The following is a 19,432-nucleotide window of genomic DNA, read 5'->3' on the forward strand; positions in this document are numbered from 1 at the left end:
GTTGCATTTCATATTGATTCGTTTTTTATTGTCGATAGTCGATTGTTTTTAGCATGGGGGGCATTATCGAGCAGTTTACCGAGCAAGCATTATTATCATATCATATCATATCAGGCGTTTTGCGATCACAAAAATGTTTGGGGGAGAGAGAAGAAAGAGAAAGTGTGGTGGTTTGGGGGGGGGGGTGGAGGGTTTTTCAGAAGCGCAGGGGTTGCAGGAAATGGGAAATTTCGATTCGGGTGTAGGGGGAAATAATACAGAATTTTCCGTTAGTAATTTTGTTTAATTCAATTTCAATTGTAGTTTAGCCAAATTCACAACATAAAAGAAAAACAGTCATAGAATCAAGACCAGGCCAGAAAAGTATGAACAAAGCGATAAGTACAGTTGTGTTGTGGTGGGTTCCGTGATGGTGTGGTGGTTGAACATGAGTGGTGATGGTGATTTTGGTGGATAGTGGTGAACAGTTATATGCATTATGCGTAAGCATGTTAAAGAAAGACAAAGACAAAGAAAGACATACAACGAGCATAAGTCACTTTTGTATACAGTTTGTCGCTTCGAAAGTAAATAACATTAGTAAAGCAATACAACGGTTATTAACTACTGTAAACGGTTAACAGTTAACGGTAAACGGCAAACAGTTGCCCCACCGGTCGTGATTCAGTGCCCGGGTGTTTCAGTTCGCCTTGGGGCTTGGACTCTGGCTGGAGCTGTGATTGGTGGATTGTGAGGCTGAGGCTTCGAAAGAAACGTTAGTTCGGTTAACGGTGAACAATGCGGCGGAAACGAATGGCAACGGAACGGGTTCGCACCGTGGTGAATTTGAGCCAACGGAAAAGGAACATATAATTTAAACGGCAACAAAAGATGATATATGGAGATACCTTCTGCGGTTGTGCGATAAGTTGGTAAGCGTCAACGCCCCTTTTTAAAATATTTTTCTTAAAATCAATCTATTGGAAGGATTGGCTCAATTTCTTAATTGTAATATACAACCAATACATGACTTAGAAAACCACTTTAATCGCACAATCCCAAAGAACATAGATCAAACGCACATAGAACTACCCAAAAACACAACAACGAAACATGGTAATGGAACGATAAGTAACAACAACGAAACACTGAAAACGGAACATATAACACGGAAAGCAGAATGCACAACAACAGAGAGACAGAGACAGAGAGAGAGAGAGAGCGAGACAGATACCATATGGGGACATTCCAACCCCAAGGACTCACCTTAGTTCGCTCCACCTCGCCGTCACCCTTCTCGACATCACTTTGGCCGGATCCGCCGACGAGCTCCTTACTGCCCGCCTGGACCTGCGGAGTTCGACGGAATTTGGAGAAGATCTTCCGGACGAGATGGTCCTGATTCTGGGGCAATTGCGGCTCGTTCTTACGCCGTTCGGCCAATTCTTTTTCGCGCTTCACATCGGCCACCTTGCGAAAAATCAGTCGATGTCTGAGATTGTAGGTGAGCACCAGATTGCGTGCAAAGCTATTCGCAAATGCCGAATAGAAATCGAGGACTTCGAGCAATTTATCACGTTTGATGGCATGCAAATCACAATAGGTCAGAGCGCGCACATTGGCCGCGCTCTGGCCAACGGCCGAGTCCTTCCAGAATTGATCGCCGAAGACGTCGCCCTTGCCTGCAAGAAAAGTGTTCTCAGTGTGGAGTGGTGTGGCTCGATAAAGAGCCGCAGAACTAATGCCAATATCGATTTTCTTTTGTCAAAGTCTTCTTAAAACCGATAACGAACATAAAATAATAATGCAAATTAATATAAATTAATTTAAGCTAGACTTTATTAACTACATAATTTTGCTTCTTATCTAGCTCCCTCTTTTTTTTTAATTAGGTATATTTTGTTTTTTGTGGATGGAATTTTTATCATAGAGAAAGCTTAAGAAATACGTACATAATGATTTTCATCTAAAATGGTTGTTGTCAATTAAAATACTTACGGTTTCTAAATGGAAAATATGGGGACTGATCACGTTAGATCGTTATCAATATAATACAATATTTTCTTGCTTTGATTAACTCTATTAAAAACATGATGTTGCATGTCAACTGTTTATATCGGTTATCGAAAAAATCGAAGCCATTGATATCGTTTTACTTTCTTTACCTCTAAAGGGTACTATGGAAGCTGATAATGTATTTGAAGGGATGGCATGAAGAGTATTTAAGTTATTTAAAGCTGAGGTTTTAGCGGATATTACCGGTTGTGCTGGCGTACGTTATCGAAATAATCGAAGTGGATAGTTCTGCGGCCTTTGCTGGGGGAAGTAGGGAATTCGAACCGTGTGGGTAATCCGGGTAACTCACCCAATATTGCCACAACCTCGTCGTCTTGTATCACCTCCAGGCTGCCAGTGACGATGAAGCAGAGGCTATCGATGCTCTCGCCGGTGTGATAGAGCAGATCCCCCGGCGCCGAGTGCGACATCATGAAGTGCATCGCCAGTGCCCGGAGACAACCATCCGAGGCCAGACGAAATGCAGGATGCTCGTTAAATACTTTGCGATTTAGATGAACACATATGTCAGCCTTCATATCTTTCGGACAATAGTTTAGTACCTGCGAATTGTTAACGAGTTGCGAGTGGCGGTTCGATAGGCTTCGATTCGAGGCTAATCGAATCGAAGCGATTCCGATCGAGGTTGGGTGATGGGTTTATCGGCTTATCGGTAAACCTCTTTATCTATGGGAACTTGAAAATTGCGGACCACCACGGAGGTTTTCCACCCAGAATCTTTGATCCTCTGGGCGGAATTCTTCAGCTCTAGTGGCTAACGAGACACGCACATACACGCACACACGCACACATACACTAATACACATACAACATTGATCGAGTGTCAGTGTGTGTATGATGTCTGTTTTCCAGTGAAAGTGTGTATTCCTGTGACTGTCTGTGTGTAAGTGGTTGTTTGAGTGTTATCGAGTGCTATTTCCGATTTTCAGGAAAGTAACACCACAATTTTTGGAGTTTCAAGGACGGGGATGCGGGGTCTCTTAATTGCGGCACAAACTACAGTCAACGAAATAGTTATAAAGGTCAGTTTATTCGGCTTGGACCGGTTGTAAACTCTGTTTCTGTCTTTGAACCAAACTTGGGTGTACATATATTATCAAATCTTTTAGGCGCAAACGACCCCAGAGTTGGGTTTATCTTGGGATCGGGCTAAGAGGTGTCTGGGTTTCTAGGGGACGCTGCGCCGTTTGGTTCAGGTTCATCTAAAGGCATGAATTTGACGGACGCTTTTCGTTTTGGCACGGATCTCGCTCGCGGGCAGACACATGGAGAAAATGGAGAAATAGATCATCGATTAGCTGAGTTCTGTTAAAGATGGTTTCGTTAGATGTATAGAGCTTTTAAGGTGATTCCGCATTTTTTTAAGTTTTTTGGTTTCAGTTTCTCAGCCACCCACAGCTTACCTCGGACCCTTCACCTGGACCTTGATCTGTGGGTGGGTTTAGACTATTCTTGGAGGGGGGTTTTGATCTTAGGCTTATGAAAATGCTAGTAGCAGCTTCAAAATAATAGGAAAAAAAGCGCAAGAGCAGCGACCAAAGATTCTATGTCGGAGAGTTTAGGAGAGAGATAGTACAGGTGTGGAGTGAGGTAGCGAGTAAGGAGTCACGAGTAGAGTGGTCTCTGTAGTTAGAGGTAGCGAGTAAGGAGTAACGAGTAGAGTGGTGTCTGTAGTTAGAGGTAAGAGTACGTGTGGCTGCTGTGTGTAACTGTGTGTGTCAAGCTGTACTAATAGTGATAAATGACGAAAGTCATTGATTTATGACTAAAGATGGAAAAGTATGGAATAAAATAACTCGTATTAGTAATAGAAAATTAAAAACAAGAGAAAACGCTATAGTCGATGGCCTCGACTATTAAATACCCGTTAATTAGCTTAAGGGAGTGCAGAGCGATTGCATTGCACGTAGATAGGTATTGATAATAAGAACAAACTCTTGTTTAAATTTTTACAAAATATCTTAAAATGTGGGCGCTAGACGGGTTTTAGAGTTATAGTCGATTGTAAGCGCTGCGCAGGAAGTCCAAGAATCTGCAAAATGAGTTCCAACACTCTAGCTTTTTTAGTTTCCGAGATCTCTGCGTTCATACGGACAGACGGACATGGCTAACTCGACTCGTCTAGTGATCCTGATCAAGAATATACACACTTTCCGACGAATCGTGTCCTTTAACTCTACGAGTAACGGGTATAAAAATATTAAATGACGAGAAACAATTATGGAAAACTCGTTGAAACAGATAAGAGTAACAGATAAGAGTATAAAAACCATTGGGAATTGTGAATTTTAATAAAAAAAAAATATTTTTCGGAACACTATATATACTTATATACGAAAAACCGACGAGTAAACCAAAACCACAGAACGAGCAACGAGTAAAGCGATAGTCGAATATTATAAAAGTACCAAGTAAGAAACACAGTTCAGGATGAAAAATGACAGATGTGTGTAAGCTTGGAACAGTGATGGATAATAAATGGAAAATTTAGTAGTGAGTAAGGAGTAGCGAGTAAATGTATGTAATGTACGTGTGCGTATGCCGAGTGCATTAGAGATAGTGATAGGCTGAAGTGCGCCAAGCTTTATAGAGAAGCCCGCTATGGACAAGCGGAACACAGTTCCAGCGCAAATAGTTGATACACAAAAGCGTTAATAAATGAGACACATAAATGGTTGAATGTATCCTTATTCCAGCTGAAACAATGCCAAAGTGAATGATTCTGAAAGCTAGAAGCTGGTTGGGCAACAAAAAAGGCTCAAGGCGATTAAGCCTCCCGGGATATCCTTTGGGAAATGGTGTCGCATCTAAAACTTACCTTCTCGGTGTCCAGACCCTTGGTCATGGCCCAGGTGGAGACGACATAGTCCATTACTCGCTCACTGAGAGCCTTCGGCACCTCGTGCAGCTTCATGAACTCGCGCACGTTGTTCAACATGTCGTGGTACTTTGCCGTGGCCGAGGTCATCTGCTGGATGATGGTGGTCACGTGGCCAAAGATCGTGGCATACAGCAGAGCTATATCATTGAGGATTTTTAGATAGACAGAGAGGGAGAGAGAGAGAAAGGTGATGAGACGGACAGATTAAGCAACGGCGGTGCACACAGAGTTGAAGTTCGTAGTCTTGGGAGTTCCATTCAAAGCAAACTTTACACGATCAGCTAGATAACACTTGAGATGTGTGAGAGTGCACAGAGAAGAAATTACCCAATTTTACCGAATTTTATTTGCCAATCTTGATTAACCAAATCAAATGAAATGAATATTACAATAGATCAAATCAAAATATTTAAACTACCCATTGCTGTAAATGATCAACAATCTAAAATACTTAAAATTTGTTCGATATTTTTTCTCTGTATGAAGGTGAAGAGTGCATGTGATGTGTGTGAAGTAGACAGTTATTGGGTGTGTGTTATCAGTATTCGCTGATTCTACGCGCTGTGGAAGAAGAGACGCACAGGTGCGCGGCTAGAACAGTAATAAATGCCACAGATTGGACGAGCACAGTTAGACGGAGACAGAGAGATGAATTTTTGTGGAAGGTGGGATGTGGGAGCGTGATGGCAAGTGACATGAACAAGAAGCTGCGCAGGATCAGCACGTCCTTGGTATTTTTTTTCGCTTTCGGTGGAGTGCTGATCATGCGCAGTTTCCGAAAGACACTCTTGTCTGATTTGATTCGGAATAATGTACAGTACAGCAGCATACGTACGCGTTACAAGCAACGAGGAACATAAAGAGTAACGAGTACCCAATTGCAAAAATCGAGTTATTATCAACGAATTATGAACAACGAGTTACTACTAATGAGTAACGACTTTCGTATAACGAGTTACGGATCATGCGTTACGATTACCGATTTACGAATAACGAGTAACGAGTTACGGACAACGAGTAGAGAGGAATATACAATGCAACTCACACATGGTCACGAATTGTGCAACTAGATGACGACGGAGCAGAAGAAGGGTGGAGAAAAACTTTTAAGACTTGACTCTGGCTGCGATCAATCAATGATTGACGTTGTGAGAATGCGAGTGAGTTGCTCTACTTGGACATGGACAAATGGACATGGGCTACGGATCGTAATGAGGCTCTACACCAAATAACTGGAGCGATTTATTAGTTCTAGCGGCGCAAGCGGATGGCCTAGCTTTCAAATGGTATCGGAATCGAAATCGACATCGAGAGATCGGAACCGGAATTCAAAAGCGTGACGCGTGTGCGGGAATATCAAGAAACTTGGACGCGGCAACGGAACGTGTTAAGGACACAGCACCTGCAATGATCATCATGCAGATGGTGAACACCTTCTCGTTGTCTGTCTCCGCGGCGACATTGCCAAAGCCCACCTGTAAGAAAGAGAGCAATCAAATGGGGGAAAGAATAAGCAACCAAGGGGTTATTTAGTTTTGAGGAAAAGATTAAAAAAGATCCCCCACACCAACACACACTCACCGAGGTCATGCAGGTCATAGTGAAGTATAGGGCCGTCACGTACATACTTTTCCGTGACGGCCCATTGACCAATTCCGGCCCAGTGTCATTACTCCATATATACGAGTACGGCGATTGGGTGACATTCGCCAGCTTCCACAGCCAGCTGTACTGGATCTGAAAGTGATCACAAGGGATTAGTGTGTAGTTTTGAAAAACAGTTCACCATAAAAGGTAACTTTGAAAGTGTCACAACGCCCTGAATATTATGTTGGGCTAAGGTCCTTGACACTTATGGAAAGCCCTGGCACTTATGAATGTGGAAGGAAAAGCTGTGTACATTATTAATTAATAGTTCTGAATACATTTTACAAGTTTTTATAAGTTGTGGGCGTTATAAAACCATTTGAGTGGGCGTTATGACACTTTATAAAATGACAGAAAGTCCGTGAGCAATATGTCATGTACCCTTTTCCGCACTCTTTTCTCCAAGGTTTACCAATCCCAGGCTTACCCCATTATCCGCATCGCTGCGACCGATTGAGTACCATATGCAGGCCAGCCAGTGGGCCACCAGCATGTAGAAGCAAAGCAGCAGGATCAGCATGGCCGCCCCGTACTCCAAGTAGCGATCCAGCTTCCGCACCACCCTCCCCAGCCGCAGCAGGCGGACGACCTTGAGGGCACTGAACAGGGAACCGATACCGTCCTCGTCCCGATCGAACGCGTTGAACACGTCGTACGGCAGGCAGCTCAGCAGGTCGATGATGAACCACGACTTCAGGTAGTTCATCCGGATTACTTTCGGGTCGCTGACCACCTCGCCGCCAGGACCCACGAACGTTGTATGGAAGTTTAAAACTATTCCAAGTAACTTGGGTTAATAAAATATGGATGTGTGCGACGTTTACATACCAATATCTATAAAGAATATTACATCGACTATTGAGTCGACCACGAGCAGGGAAACATCCTCTGAGGTTTTATTTTTAAACGCTACATTGTATGGCACCTGAAAAGAAAATGGTGTAAGTTTAAGTTAATAAATTGTATTATCTTATGAGCAATCATTTAAATTGATATGAAAATAGCCAGGGCAACGGGGTGTATGATTTATAAACCAGGCATATGTACATATGATTTAATGATATAACTCATACGACCTGTATTACAAGCTAAAGTGCATTTAATATACATTAAAAAGGAGACATTTTTTTAATATTCCAGTTCCAAATGATACATTAAAGTCCTGTAACATTGAATATTTTTTAAATATTAAGCAAAAAGTAACCACCAATAAAAATAGGAAATAAAATACTAAAAGGCATGCTCAGCATATGTTTTTTTCTTGGCTTGGCAAAAGCATAGCACCAGGGAAATAAAAAATAGCTGCCAGGAGATATGGGAAACGAATGATCTGTCAGTCCATGAGTTACAGGTGTGGCTCCCATTTCCACCTGAGCAACAGTTGGTATTGCCGCCCCCGCCTCCATTTTTGCTGTTGTCTTAACAGTTGCCCAAAGTGGCAGTTACAAACCTCTTAACGTGGCTCTTCTTGGCCTGGTCGGAGGTTGGATTACAAGCCACGAATGCCGCTGCTTATGTCCTGTCAAGCCCTGTCTCCCTGGCCCCCCGCTCACCCTCGTCCTCCGCCACCGCCGAGCATATTAATTTAAGCACATAAAACATAAGCCGCCCTCTTTGAGGCAGCAGGAGGAGAATAAGGATGATGATGATGAGGTGGAAGGACTTGCCGTCTGAGCAGCCACTTGGTCATGTAAATGTGTGCACTTGTATGTCTCCGTGTCCCAGCATCTCGTCCTCCGCGCAGGCTTTGTCTGGCTGGGAACCAACATTAATGTCTGACAGAGGGTCGTTATCTGTTCTCTTGACTTGAGCTTGAGTCCTTTCCGATCCGATTCGAGGGTATTTGCCCAATCAGAGGCCGTGCACTCACTGTACACACACCTGTGGCCTTACTTTGTCAAATGTAAATCATTGTTGGTAACTATTAGTACTACCTATAGATAAATACTATACTACTTTGAAACTCAAAATCTCTTTTTTAGCTCTGATTATTACGATTAATAAATTAGATCTCAGTTTTATTTCGTTTCCTCGACCGATTGTTTAACTTAAAGTTGGTTTCAACCTGCTGTTAACTAAAACTACTAGGTTGTAAGCCTGCTGTTATCCAAAATTAGGTTTTAAGCCTCCTCAAAATTTCTTTAATTTCGAATTTAAATGGTTTTAAAGTTCTTCAAAAATCTCTAGCTTAATTACCCAAAAATAGAAAATCTAAATTACTATTGACTTTCTGTAATTAAAAAGCACTTTTAATTCAAACTTTTTCTTATTCCTTAAAAGCTTTTCCTTAATAATTACATTTTAAAGTTTGGTTGACTTTGAAAAAGGCACTTACAGCCACTTACAGTGATTGAAAAAAGATTTTGGCCTTCCTTTGGCTTCAACTTTACACAAAAACCCTTTGCCCACCTGGTTAAAATATCACTTAACTTCTCGGCTTTTTTGTGTGCAATTTGTATCTGGCGTAGTCACAGACAAAGTTTTGATTTGTCGCTGGCTATACATTTATCTAAAAGTTGCGACAGCCACAATCCCGAGCAACAACAAACAGGGAAACAAAAATATAGAACCACCCAGGGACAAACAACTAATACCGCAAAATGTCATTAAACAATAAGTAAACGAAAAGTGTGCAACATGGAATCCCAAACAATATCCTAACAAGGAATTGCAACTTTCTGTTGGATGCGTAGTACGAGTATTTCAGATAGGGGAAGGGTACGAAACCCCCGATTCGGTACCCAGAACCACCCACACACACGTGCGGACTGCCAACTTATGCTGAGCGCAATTTAAGCGAAAATGTTAACATCTTGTTGACGGAAATAGACACAATTCGAGCAGACATACGACATCGGCTTATGAAAAGGCATCGCAAGCGGCTTTGTGGCAATCTGCATGTTGATGTGGGTGCGTCAGGTGGTATCGCAGTCCCCCCTTGATAATCCCATTCCTGGAAAACCCTTACCCAACCCTAGCACCTGTTCCCGAAAACCATACCAAATCACAAAACATTTCACAGTCCTTGTTAGACAGCATGTTTGCTGGTGAAATAAAATATCTGTGGCAGTATGAATAGACTTATCAATGGAAATACGTCAAAATGTTACATTAATATAGAAAAGTAACATGAATATAGAACAGTAACATGAATATAAATTACGAACCCCTAGGACATGAAATGAACAGCATCAAAATTATAAAAATGACCAACCATAAATCATATGAAGTGGCAGGTAGTTATGGGTATAAAATAAGATATTCTGATTGTAAACGATACTTAATAAAAATTTAAATCATGATTTTGCTTTTCTTTGTACGATTCGCCTAATATGAACAGCATCAAAATTATAAAAAGAGGCGAGAGTATGTATAGCCAACCATAAATCATATGAAGTGGCAGGTAGTTATGGGTATTAATTCTGATATTCTGACTGTAAAAGATACTTAAATAATTTTTAAAAATGATTTTGCTATTCTTTGTACGATTCGCCTAATATGAATATAAATTACGAAGCCCTAGGATATAGAATGAACAGCATCAAAATTATAAAAATGGCCGAGAGTATGTATAGCCAAACAGAAATCATATGAAGTGGCAGGTAGTTATGGGCATAAAATCTGATATTCTAACTGTAAAAGATACTTAATAAAATTTTAAAACAGGATTTTGCTATTCTTTGTACGATTTGCCTAATATGAATATAAATTAAGAAGCCTTAGGATATAAAATGAACAGCATCAAAATTATAAAAAGGGCCGAGAGTATGTATAGCCAACCATAAATCATATGAAGTGGCAGGTAGTTATGGGCATAAAATCTGATATTCTAACTGTAAAAGATACTTAATTAAATTTTAAAACAGGATTTTGCTCTTCCTTGTACGATTTGTAATACGAATCATTGAAAAACTGCCGAAAAGTATGCAGTGAAAACAAGAACGACGTGAGTCAATTACATTCACGAATTCAAAATAATTTGTTGCATACTTTTAGACACTTCAATAGGTGAGTTTTAAAGCGAAGTAGTTTCAGGGGCAGCCTTGGCTAAAAGTATTTCACGGCACTTATAATTCACTCACCATGATGGCTGTATAAAATGTTAAACACAATATCACCCAGTCCCAAATTGCTTTAAATGCACAATAATGCAGGAGTATGTGTGGCGGCGTTTTGGGGGCTTCCTGTCGGTACTGTGGCATGATATCCGCGCTCAGCGACATCATCTGAGCAAATAACCATGGGTAATATAATACAATCTATAGATATACGATAATCCGGACTCACATGCGCCAAGTTGGACTGCTTCGTGGGATCCTTCAGCGTGGGCAGATGGGCGCTGAACTGGCGACTCCGGGTCACCGATCTTGCCAACTTGGCGAACTTCGAGAGACCTAAAACTGGCAAGAATAGATTAACCGCTACGAGGTGGGAACACGCACACAAACACCGATTGAACAGTGCATCGAGACAGACAACAGTATACATCGAGCATAGAATAGGATAATAAACACAAAGGAGTCACAGATATGAGTGGTATTTTATATTAAGTACATATACATAGTGTTGGCACATCGAATTGGGTTTGTTTTGTTTGTTTGGGGTTTCGTTTTTGTTGGTTTTCAATTTGTTCAAGCGTATTTACAGGTGGGTGTGATTGTGGGTGCAAGTGTGATTGTGTGTGTGTAGACATGGAAAGAGAGAGCAGAAAAGAAGAGTAGTAAGGTGGAAAGAGACGAAGACATAGAGAGGTGCAAAAAGTGCGCATCGAACACGGTTGCCACAACTGATTTGAAAGCTCTGAAAAATCTCTTAATATTTTACTGCATTTATTTGGTATAAGCTATATAAAGGTTTTTTTGTATCCTATTGAATAGGGTGCAGCATTCCCAGCATTTATTTTGATTTGAATAAAACAAACGTTTAGAAATTAAAATCATTTTAAAAATCATTTTTATTGATCCCAGAAACCTTTAAATAATGGTAAAATATTTCTTTGTTTAATATTTATTTCAAATAATCGGAGGTCTCACACAAATGGCGTTTTGAAATCACTTTCAAATTTAGTTGTAGGTGTTCAAAAGTATGCAGTAATATATTTTAGGCCCAAAAACACGACCTTCTTTTATTCACTGCATACTTTTAGGCACCGTAGTAATTTGTGTGGCATCCCCCATTACAAGCTATTTAATGATTACTTGAAATAAGGATAATAAATATGTATATATAACAATTATTTGCAAATCTTATGGATAAACAAAATAAATAGAGCATTCTTTTTTATATTAAATTAAAAATAAAATCAGCCGGCAACCGTGAACCATGGGTAATTAGTAAAAAAACTGCGGAGCGGTCACTTACCTCCCTTGGTGTCCTCGCTGTCGATGGGCTGCTTGAGGGCCGTGATGTCCCGGAAGGTCAGCAGGAAGAGCACCACCAGGTCGCGTTCGTTGCGAATGGGGGCGACCTGTAGCAGCAGCCATAGCGGGGTTTCTGCGGGATGGGCGGCGGAATTAATAACAATTATAGGTAAGTGCGGCCCGATGAACCGGTGATGGGGGGACCAGGGTGCACAAACGCCAGTTCAGTTCGGTTCAGTTCAGTTATATGGATAGATAATCCCACTCGCATTCCCATTCGCATTCGAGTCACGAGCAGACAGAGACGGAAACAGAGGGGGCAGAGGCATTTCATTGGATTGCAATTATTGATATGGAATGCTGGATAATGGATGCTGGATTCTGAATGCTCAACGCTCGATGCTCCATCTGCATCCAGACAATGGCCGGCATGTAAATCGCGTGGTATACAGTACGCTCCAAATGTGTGCAACAGCTGAAACTGTTTACTCATTGTCTGTACGGTTGAATAATTCAGTGAGCACCACCGATTGTCAAAGCAATCGATGGGTTTTCCAATGTAAATTGACGCATTAAAGTCACACTCTAAATGGGTAATGCAGTATTGATTGTAAAAGACTTTTATAAGCACGTTTTTGGGGGAGAGTTAAGTAAAAGTGGCCTTTAAAGTATCAAAGAAAAATGAATTTATCTTGAGTTAAAATTTAAAAAATGTGTTTAATTTGGTTTTAATATTATCCCATAATATCAGTAATATAAAAATAAATATTTATCGGATGGAACCTTGCCCAGTAAGTTAGTTTTAATTGTCTGTGACTCTTTTATTTTGCTCACGTACTGCTAACGAGCGTAATTCCCGTAAACGCAGTTAAATTTTCACGGGACAAGGACTTCTTCCCTCTTCCGTTCCGATTGTGTGTTGGTTTGCATTCCATGGCATAATTATTCACTAATTGCAAGCACAATTTGCTACTTCCGTTTCCGGTGTATGTTTATGTGCGGTCGTTGTTTCGGTCTCTGTACCTATTTCTATTTGAATTCCAATGCCCGAATTGATGAGAACTGACTAGATTAATTGGCTCTGGTCGTGTGTGAGAGCCTCTGTGGCTATATGGCTGTATTCAATCGCCGGGGGACACCTGTCTGATGCCACAGATTCAGCTATTGTTTCTTTTTCCTTGGCCCCAATTCGATTTCGAATCGAAGCAAATATTTTGCCGTCAAATTGCAATTTCAATCTCAATTGGATCGAAAAGCACCAGCTGCTGCACTTGCTCATATTTCAATTGATTTATGCTTATTTAATGCATCTACCCCCTTTTCTTTCTTGATTTCTGACCGTACATGCAACAGGATGTGGGTTTTTATTGCTGCGGGCAGCCTGCCAAGGCATGAGTCGAGATGGAAACCATGGTATTTCCACTCGGAAAATTGCCTTGGAGAAACGCGGAAAAACGCCCCGAAACGATGGGAAACCCCCTCTTTATCAAAATACCTTGGGTTTGTGCCTTGCCAAACTGCGAGAGGGCGCAGCCACACTGCAAATCTGAAAATTGATACTCAAAGGCGTTAATTGGTGAGCTCGACACTCGAAGAACTGGCCACACTCGCTGGGGAGCTGGGAAAGTTGGGAAGCTAGGGCATTGGGAAGCTGAGAAGCTGGGTGGCTGTGGGGCAACTCGATTCCACTTGATTTGGCCGGGATTGGATGGATATGGCATTACTACAGGTGTCTGGGTTGGCAACTGGCAGCTTGATTGATGGGCCTCACTCAAAGGTGCCGGCGGGCTGCCATCGCAGCCCCAATTTGTTGGCATTACGGGGTGCCAGATGGTAGAGCGGGCCAAAGGGAAAACGGAATATGGAAGGGGTTGCGTTCTGCACACTCGCAAATAGAATTTAGGGTACCGAAGAGGGTTGGGGGGCAAGCTGCGGCAATGAATTATGAAAGGTTCGGAGTCAGGAATTTCACGAAATGAACAATCTACAATGGGCACAGCTCGAGCATAAAGCCAAATAGCCTACAGTGTCGGTTAAAAGATTAATTTGGGTGCCTGAATGCGTAATAATTTCCAAATACAATTTCAATAGAGCTATTACTGGTAATATCTCAAGTGGTTTATCACTGAAAGGATTTCGATTAATAAGGTTCTGACAGCGTGAAAACATTGTTATCGCAGAAAATTAACAAATAAGTTAAAAATAAAGGTTTTAAATGGATTGATTTTTGATTAACTGATGGAATTTATTTTTCAAAGGTCATGGCAAATTATGATATAAAGGATCGTCGGCTTATAGGTTCCATAACTTTTAAAAATAAATACAATCAATTAATCAAGTATAAGGCAGTTTTCATAGGGCCCTAGCAGCTTTATATATTTTTTCTAGCAATCATTATGAATTCCTGAGCTGTAAAATTCGTTATACTCCTACTTAATAATACAGATTTAGTGGAAGATATTCTAATAATAGGTTATAACCTAATTTTTTGTTAAAACACTCTCATTCCTACCGCAACTGTAACTTTATAAAAGGGAATAACAGATTCAATGCAAAGCTGTATGACTTTGACTTGGGTCTCAAATTAAGCTGGCCTGTGACCATTAGGCACGGGCAATTTAGCAAACGGGGTACGGGGCCAGGGGTCAGGGGTCAGGGGTCACGGCACACTCTAAAGGCATACTCACTGTTCTTCTTGTAGAGCAAAATCTCGAACTGATCCTGCTGCTGGTTCTCCAGCGTGTACTCCAGCCGTCCCACCGTCTCCTTGTCTGTCAGCTCGCCATACATGAAGCCGCATCTGCAGGATTGCCAAGGATACGTGGATGTGGATGCGATGAGGGCCAGGAGATGCCAGAAAGATATAGAGAGATGCGGAGAACAGACGAGGTATTATTCTTGGTTAGCTTTACATCGGTTGCATGCCGCACACCCATATGAACAAAACAAACACACACACATGAACGCCGTGGCAAACACATGCAGCGGAAAATGGGAAAACAGAAAGCGTTCCAATTCGAGGAAAACATGCCGAACAAAACAAGATTGATGCACCTGGGGCCCGCCGGGTAAAAATGCGGAGAAGCCTCGCTGCACACAGCAAAAAGTATTAAACAAATATCAATTTAATGCACCGCTGCTCAACGGATGGGGTTCCATATAATATATATATTATATTATTGCTTGGGGCTCAGGTCAACATAATATATATCATATTATATTATTGATTGAGGCTGGGGTCAGCTTAATATATACAATATGCTTGTGTTTTTATTTCTATACTGAAAAGGAAAAAAAGATTTGATTTCTTATAAAGCAAAACATTCAAGCAGTATTTAATCTGCCTATTAACTTAATCCTTAATTATGGCTAGCACCATTTAAAATTGATCATATTTCCTGCCTGGATTGTTGAAATCAAAACCTGTGTTCGGTAATTGGATATCCCCACCATACGGACGAAGGGCCATTTCCAACCAATAGTTGAAAAACAATAAGCTCGGGGGCTATTTTTATGCATACAGCTTGGTTAACTTTGTTAAATTTATTATTTTTCGTTCATTTCCCATTGAAAACTAAATAATAAATGATCGAGTTGCTGGGTTAAAAAGGGGCCTAAACTTTTGGGGCCTCTGCTTATAATATATTTACTTGGAAAAGTCAACTGAAATCTGGGAACCACTTGCAGTGCCGCACAGAAAGTGTTGCATACTTTTGGGCCAGGCTCGATGACGTCAGCAGCCAAACGAAGGAAAACGAGAACGCAAACGAAGGGGAAGTGGATGAAGGGGGAGGGGAAAGGGAAAAGGAGAGGGGAAGGAGGAGCAGTAGTTAATTTCTGTTGTTTTGCTTTATTCGTGCCCCGAACAAAAGTTCAACAAACTATGTATGCCCCACCGAAACGGCGACGTCACGGGTCGCTTTTAGTTGTATGGGTGTACAAGTGTGCTTGTGTGTGTTTTTCGTTCACACACGGAGGCAAAAAACGAAATTGGGTTACAATGCAAACAAAAAACAGGTCCTGGATTCGGGGATACGGCCATAGATATATGTGGATATAGATATGGTTGCACAAAATGTTTATGTGCTCATGGGTGGAGCAGAGTGAAAGCCCTCGACAAGCACTCGAAATTCTATTATTTTTTAGGGGTTCCAAGAAAAAACACTCAAAGAAAATCCCTAATTCAATTTAGCTATATTGGAGAACCACTAGCAAAGGGTTTTACCAGCTAAAAATTCAACATGGGGATTTTCAAAGAGGGGATTTTTACTTCTATCACATTTTTAAGATGAAATATATCCTTGAAAAAAAGGAATTCACTTTGAAGTTGTTTTTATTATTAAAGACTTCATATTTAGGCTAAAAATATGATAAGTTGTTTTTGGAACTAGTGTTAAAGCGCTTTTAATATTTTATTGAATCCATTTGTTACTGCTTAAGGATTCTTAATGCCTGGTCTTAAAGAGATAATAATTGTACACCTCGTCGTATACGTTATTTTACTGAATTTGTGATAGTTAAGAGTTTTTTAACACATTTTATATAAGTAAAAGGACATTAGTAGCTTCCTTTTAAGCGTAAAGAGGCTTTGGTCTGTAGCATACCATCAACAGATCTTTAAAGATCCTCTTTAAGGATTTTTTTAATTGTAGAGGGGACTTGAGAGATATGAAATGCGATTTGCGTTTCACCAAAAGAAATTGAAAAAAAAAATAAAAAAAAAATTTCCTTCCATTTCTTGCATTTTTTCTTCCTTTTTCCTTTTTTTCGGCTGGTCAAAGTTTTCTTGTTGCCTTTGGCCGTCATTCTTCTTGTTTCTCTTTCTTTTTTTTGGTTCACACGCGACCAGAAACACAGAAACAAACAAAGAGAAGGACAACAACAAAAGTGGGTCACAGCAACAACAAAACGGCGGAGGGAGAGGGACGGCTGGATGGGCCCAGAGAGAGATGGCGATAACGAGGACATGCATGGCGGAGGAGGAGGAGGGAAAGAGACGGCGCATCGCTGGCTAAACGGCAGATTGGCATTAAAAACTTGTATTTTTTCCACCTGGGGAATTCAGCCGCTGATGCTGCAGGTGAGTTGCCGAACCGTATCCCTATTCTTTTTAGCTCTGCTTTTTGGCCCGCAAATTACAAGCGATTCTCGGGAGAATCATTGGATACGCTGGCCTCTGGGCCGTCGCTTGTTGATTTATGAGGTTGGTGGGCGAAAGAGATGGGTAGAGCGAGGGTGAAAGAGAGGGAGAATGTAAACGGAATTTCAGAAAAAAGGATGAGGGACCGAGTTCGCGACCATCGAAAGTCCTGGCCGAGTTAAGGCAAAAAAATGCATTTAACACTTTTGCAGATGCTATCTCCCCCTCTCTCTCTATTTTTTTCACCCACTCCCCATCTCTCTCGCTCTTACACTACCCATCACATCAATTCACCATAGGTTTGCATAGAAAATTTGTTTGGCCAGTACCACCGGCAGGCAATTTGCAACAGAGTTACGGGAAATGGAAACGCAAAACGGTAAGCACAAAAGAAAAACTGGTTTGGGGGGGGCAAAATAGACCAATTTCCCGCGGAAAAATTAAACCAACTTCCCAAGGGGATTAACCTGCCTTAACATTCTCGAGCAATTATCCTAGCCGTATGTCGATATAAACATTCATAATGTTTATTAGAGATGCAAGCGTGATGTATTTTTTAAAGTTTGTTCTCTGGTTTTGTCTTACTAAATAGTATATAACCAAGGCCATAGAAAGATGTGATCAGTATCATGATATTACTTTAAATTAGGGTAGTTTGTGGAGTTAACTGGAATTGCTCTGCTCATTCTTTGCCGCCACACAAACAGTGTAGAACAGCGGACGGCCGTCCCCTGCATATTACTCACCCAAATGGAAGAGAAATATTATTGTAATTCGTGGTTTTTTTATAATTAATTAATTTTTTTATTCCTTTTAACAATCTATAAATTCTAAAAAAAAATTCCAGAAACCGAAAGCCATTTTATTAAACAATGACTTGTAAAAACTTTTATTTTAATTCAGAAGCCAGGATTTTTTTCTCGATCCCATCTCTATCATATTTCCCCTTCATGCGCTGCATACTTTGTGGCCTTTTCCTTTCATTACGCAAACGGAAAAGCCTTCCGTCCATTTGCATTAAGTTCGCTGAGCAGCAAAGTGCATTAAGTTCGACAATGGTTTTTTATTGGCCGGTAAAAAAATGCAAGAAGGGCAAAAAAAAAAACGCAAATTAATTGAAAAATCTACAGGCGGAGCAAAAAAGCTGGAACAATAAATGAACTTCACATTCAATGGCCGGTGTAAGCAGCTGCGGATAAGCCGTTAAGCAGATAAACACGGTGGAAAAGGGTGGAAATCCAGGGGGGTTCGGTTGGGCAGGTACATAGGGCTGGTCAGGTGCGTGAACAAGCTGTTAATGGTCGGAGCTACGGTACGAGACAGGCAAGAAATCTCCTGCAATCTCGGGCAATCCTCTTAGCCGGCAAGGCTCCCAAAGGGAAATGTCCAAAGTCTCCGACCTGTCTGTCTGCCCCCCTCCCCCTGGCACTCCCATTTCCACCTGCATCACCTGTGCAGCTTACAGTTTGAGCAGCACTGCTCAAAAGCTAATATTTTCCTAAGAAATGAGCATGCAACTTTAACGTGGTTAAAAGTCAAACTGAGGAAAGTGAAAGTGATGATGGAAAACACAAGAATAAGTGCAAGGAAAGGTGAGGAAAGTGCGGAAGTAGAAACCTGTTTAATAAAGGAGAAATCTCAAGTTCCTTAGCTGTAAAAATTAATATGGCGACTAAAACCTTTTCAAAAACTAAACGGTTAGGATGGCAATAGAAAATTTAACATACATTTATCATACGTTAAATCCATCGGAAGAAATAAAATACAATACTAAACACTAGCTGTAAAAATTAAAAACGAATATTAAACACTTTGAAAACTTAAAAGCTTTGGATGGTAATAGAAAATATAACATAGATGTATCCTAATTCAACCGAAAGATATCAAAGATAATATTAAATGTATGCATAAACAACGTACACCTCTCGTTTCATATACATACAATAAAAGTAAAAATATTGACCACAACATCGAAGGTGATAAATCAATATCTTGGCCGGTTTTATAGGCCAATAAGGCCACGACATCAAGGATACCAATAAATACATATTAATAATCGCTGGGGATTAACAATTAAAGCGGCAATTATAACGCAGAGAACACCAACAACAGCGAAAGTAGAGCGAAAGTAGTTGAAGTGAGAATAAATCGGCAATACGTACACATACCTGCACGACTTCTGCATGACCTCGGCCCGGTTGTAGCCGCTGATCTTGCAGAAGGACTCATTGCAGTAGACGATCGGGAAATCGACGATTTGTGCGTTGGCCAAAAGAAACGAGCTGTCCGCTGGAAAAAACCAAAGAAAATTCCATCAGAAAATAGGTTATATATGGATTATTTAGGAAT

At 40.8% G+C, this 19,432-nt stretch overlaps 1 protein-coding gene across 17 annotated transcripts in view; it reads right to left on the bottom strand.

Moving 5' to 3' along the window:
- Nucleotides 1-19,432, bottom strand: part of LOC119558268 (potassium voltage-gated channel protein eag) — a 66,981-nt gene that overhangs the window by 7,729 nt on the left and 39,820 nt on the right. For 8 of the 17 annotated variants that reach the window (XM_037871622.1, XM_037871624.1, XM_037871627.1 and 5 more), the window contains 13 exons: nt 19,246-19,372; nt 14,631-14,743; nt 13,439-13,489; nt 11,945-12,076; nt 10,871-10,983; nt 10,666-10,809; nt 7,412-7,508; nt 7,011-7,357; nt 6,518-6,673; nt 6,339-6,411; nt 4,874-5,073; nt 2,345-2,597; nt 1,246-1,661 (listed from right to left, as the gene is read on the bottom strand). In XM_037871622.1, the coding sequence (XP_037727550.1) occupies nt 1,246-1,661; nt 2,345-2,597; nt 4,874-5,073; nt 6,339-6,411; nt 6,518-6,673; nt 7,011-7,357; nt 7,412-7,508; nt 10,666-10,809; nt 10,871-10,983; nt 11,945-12,076; nt 13,439-13,489; nt 14,631-14,743; nt 19,246-19,372 (2,222 nt within the window). Of the gene's footprint in view, nt 1-18; nt 1,662-2,344; nt 2,598-4,873; nt 5,074-6,338; nt 6,412-6,517; nt 6,674-7,010; nt 7,358-7,411; nt 7,509-10,665; nt 10,810-10,870; nt 10,984-11,944; nt 12,077-13,438; nt 13,490-14,630; nt 14,744-19,245; nt 19,373-19,432 lie in introns of those variants that run through there. The other 9 variants (XM_037871625.1, XM_037871629.1, XM_037871630.1 and 6 more) reach the window with 7 other exon arrangements.

The sequence above is a fragment of the Drosophila subpulchrella genome, chromosome X (genome assembly GCF_014743375.2).
Source record: "Drosophila subpulchrella strain 33 F10 #4 breed RU33 chromosome X, RU_Dsub_v1.1 Primary Assembly, whole genome shotgun sequence".
In the NCBI taxonomy this organism is placed as follows: domain Eukaryota; kingdom Metazoa; phylum Arthropoda; class Insecta; order Diptera; family Drosophilidae; genus Drosophila; species Drosophila subpulchrella.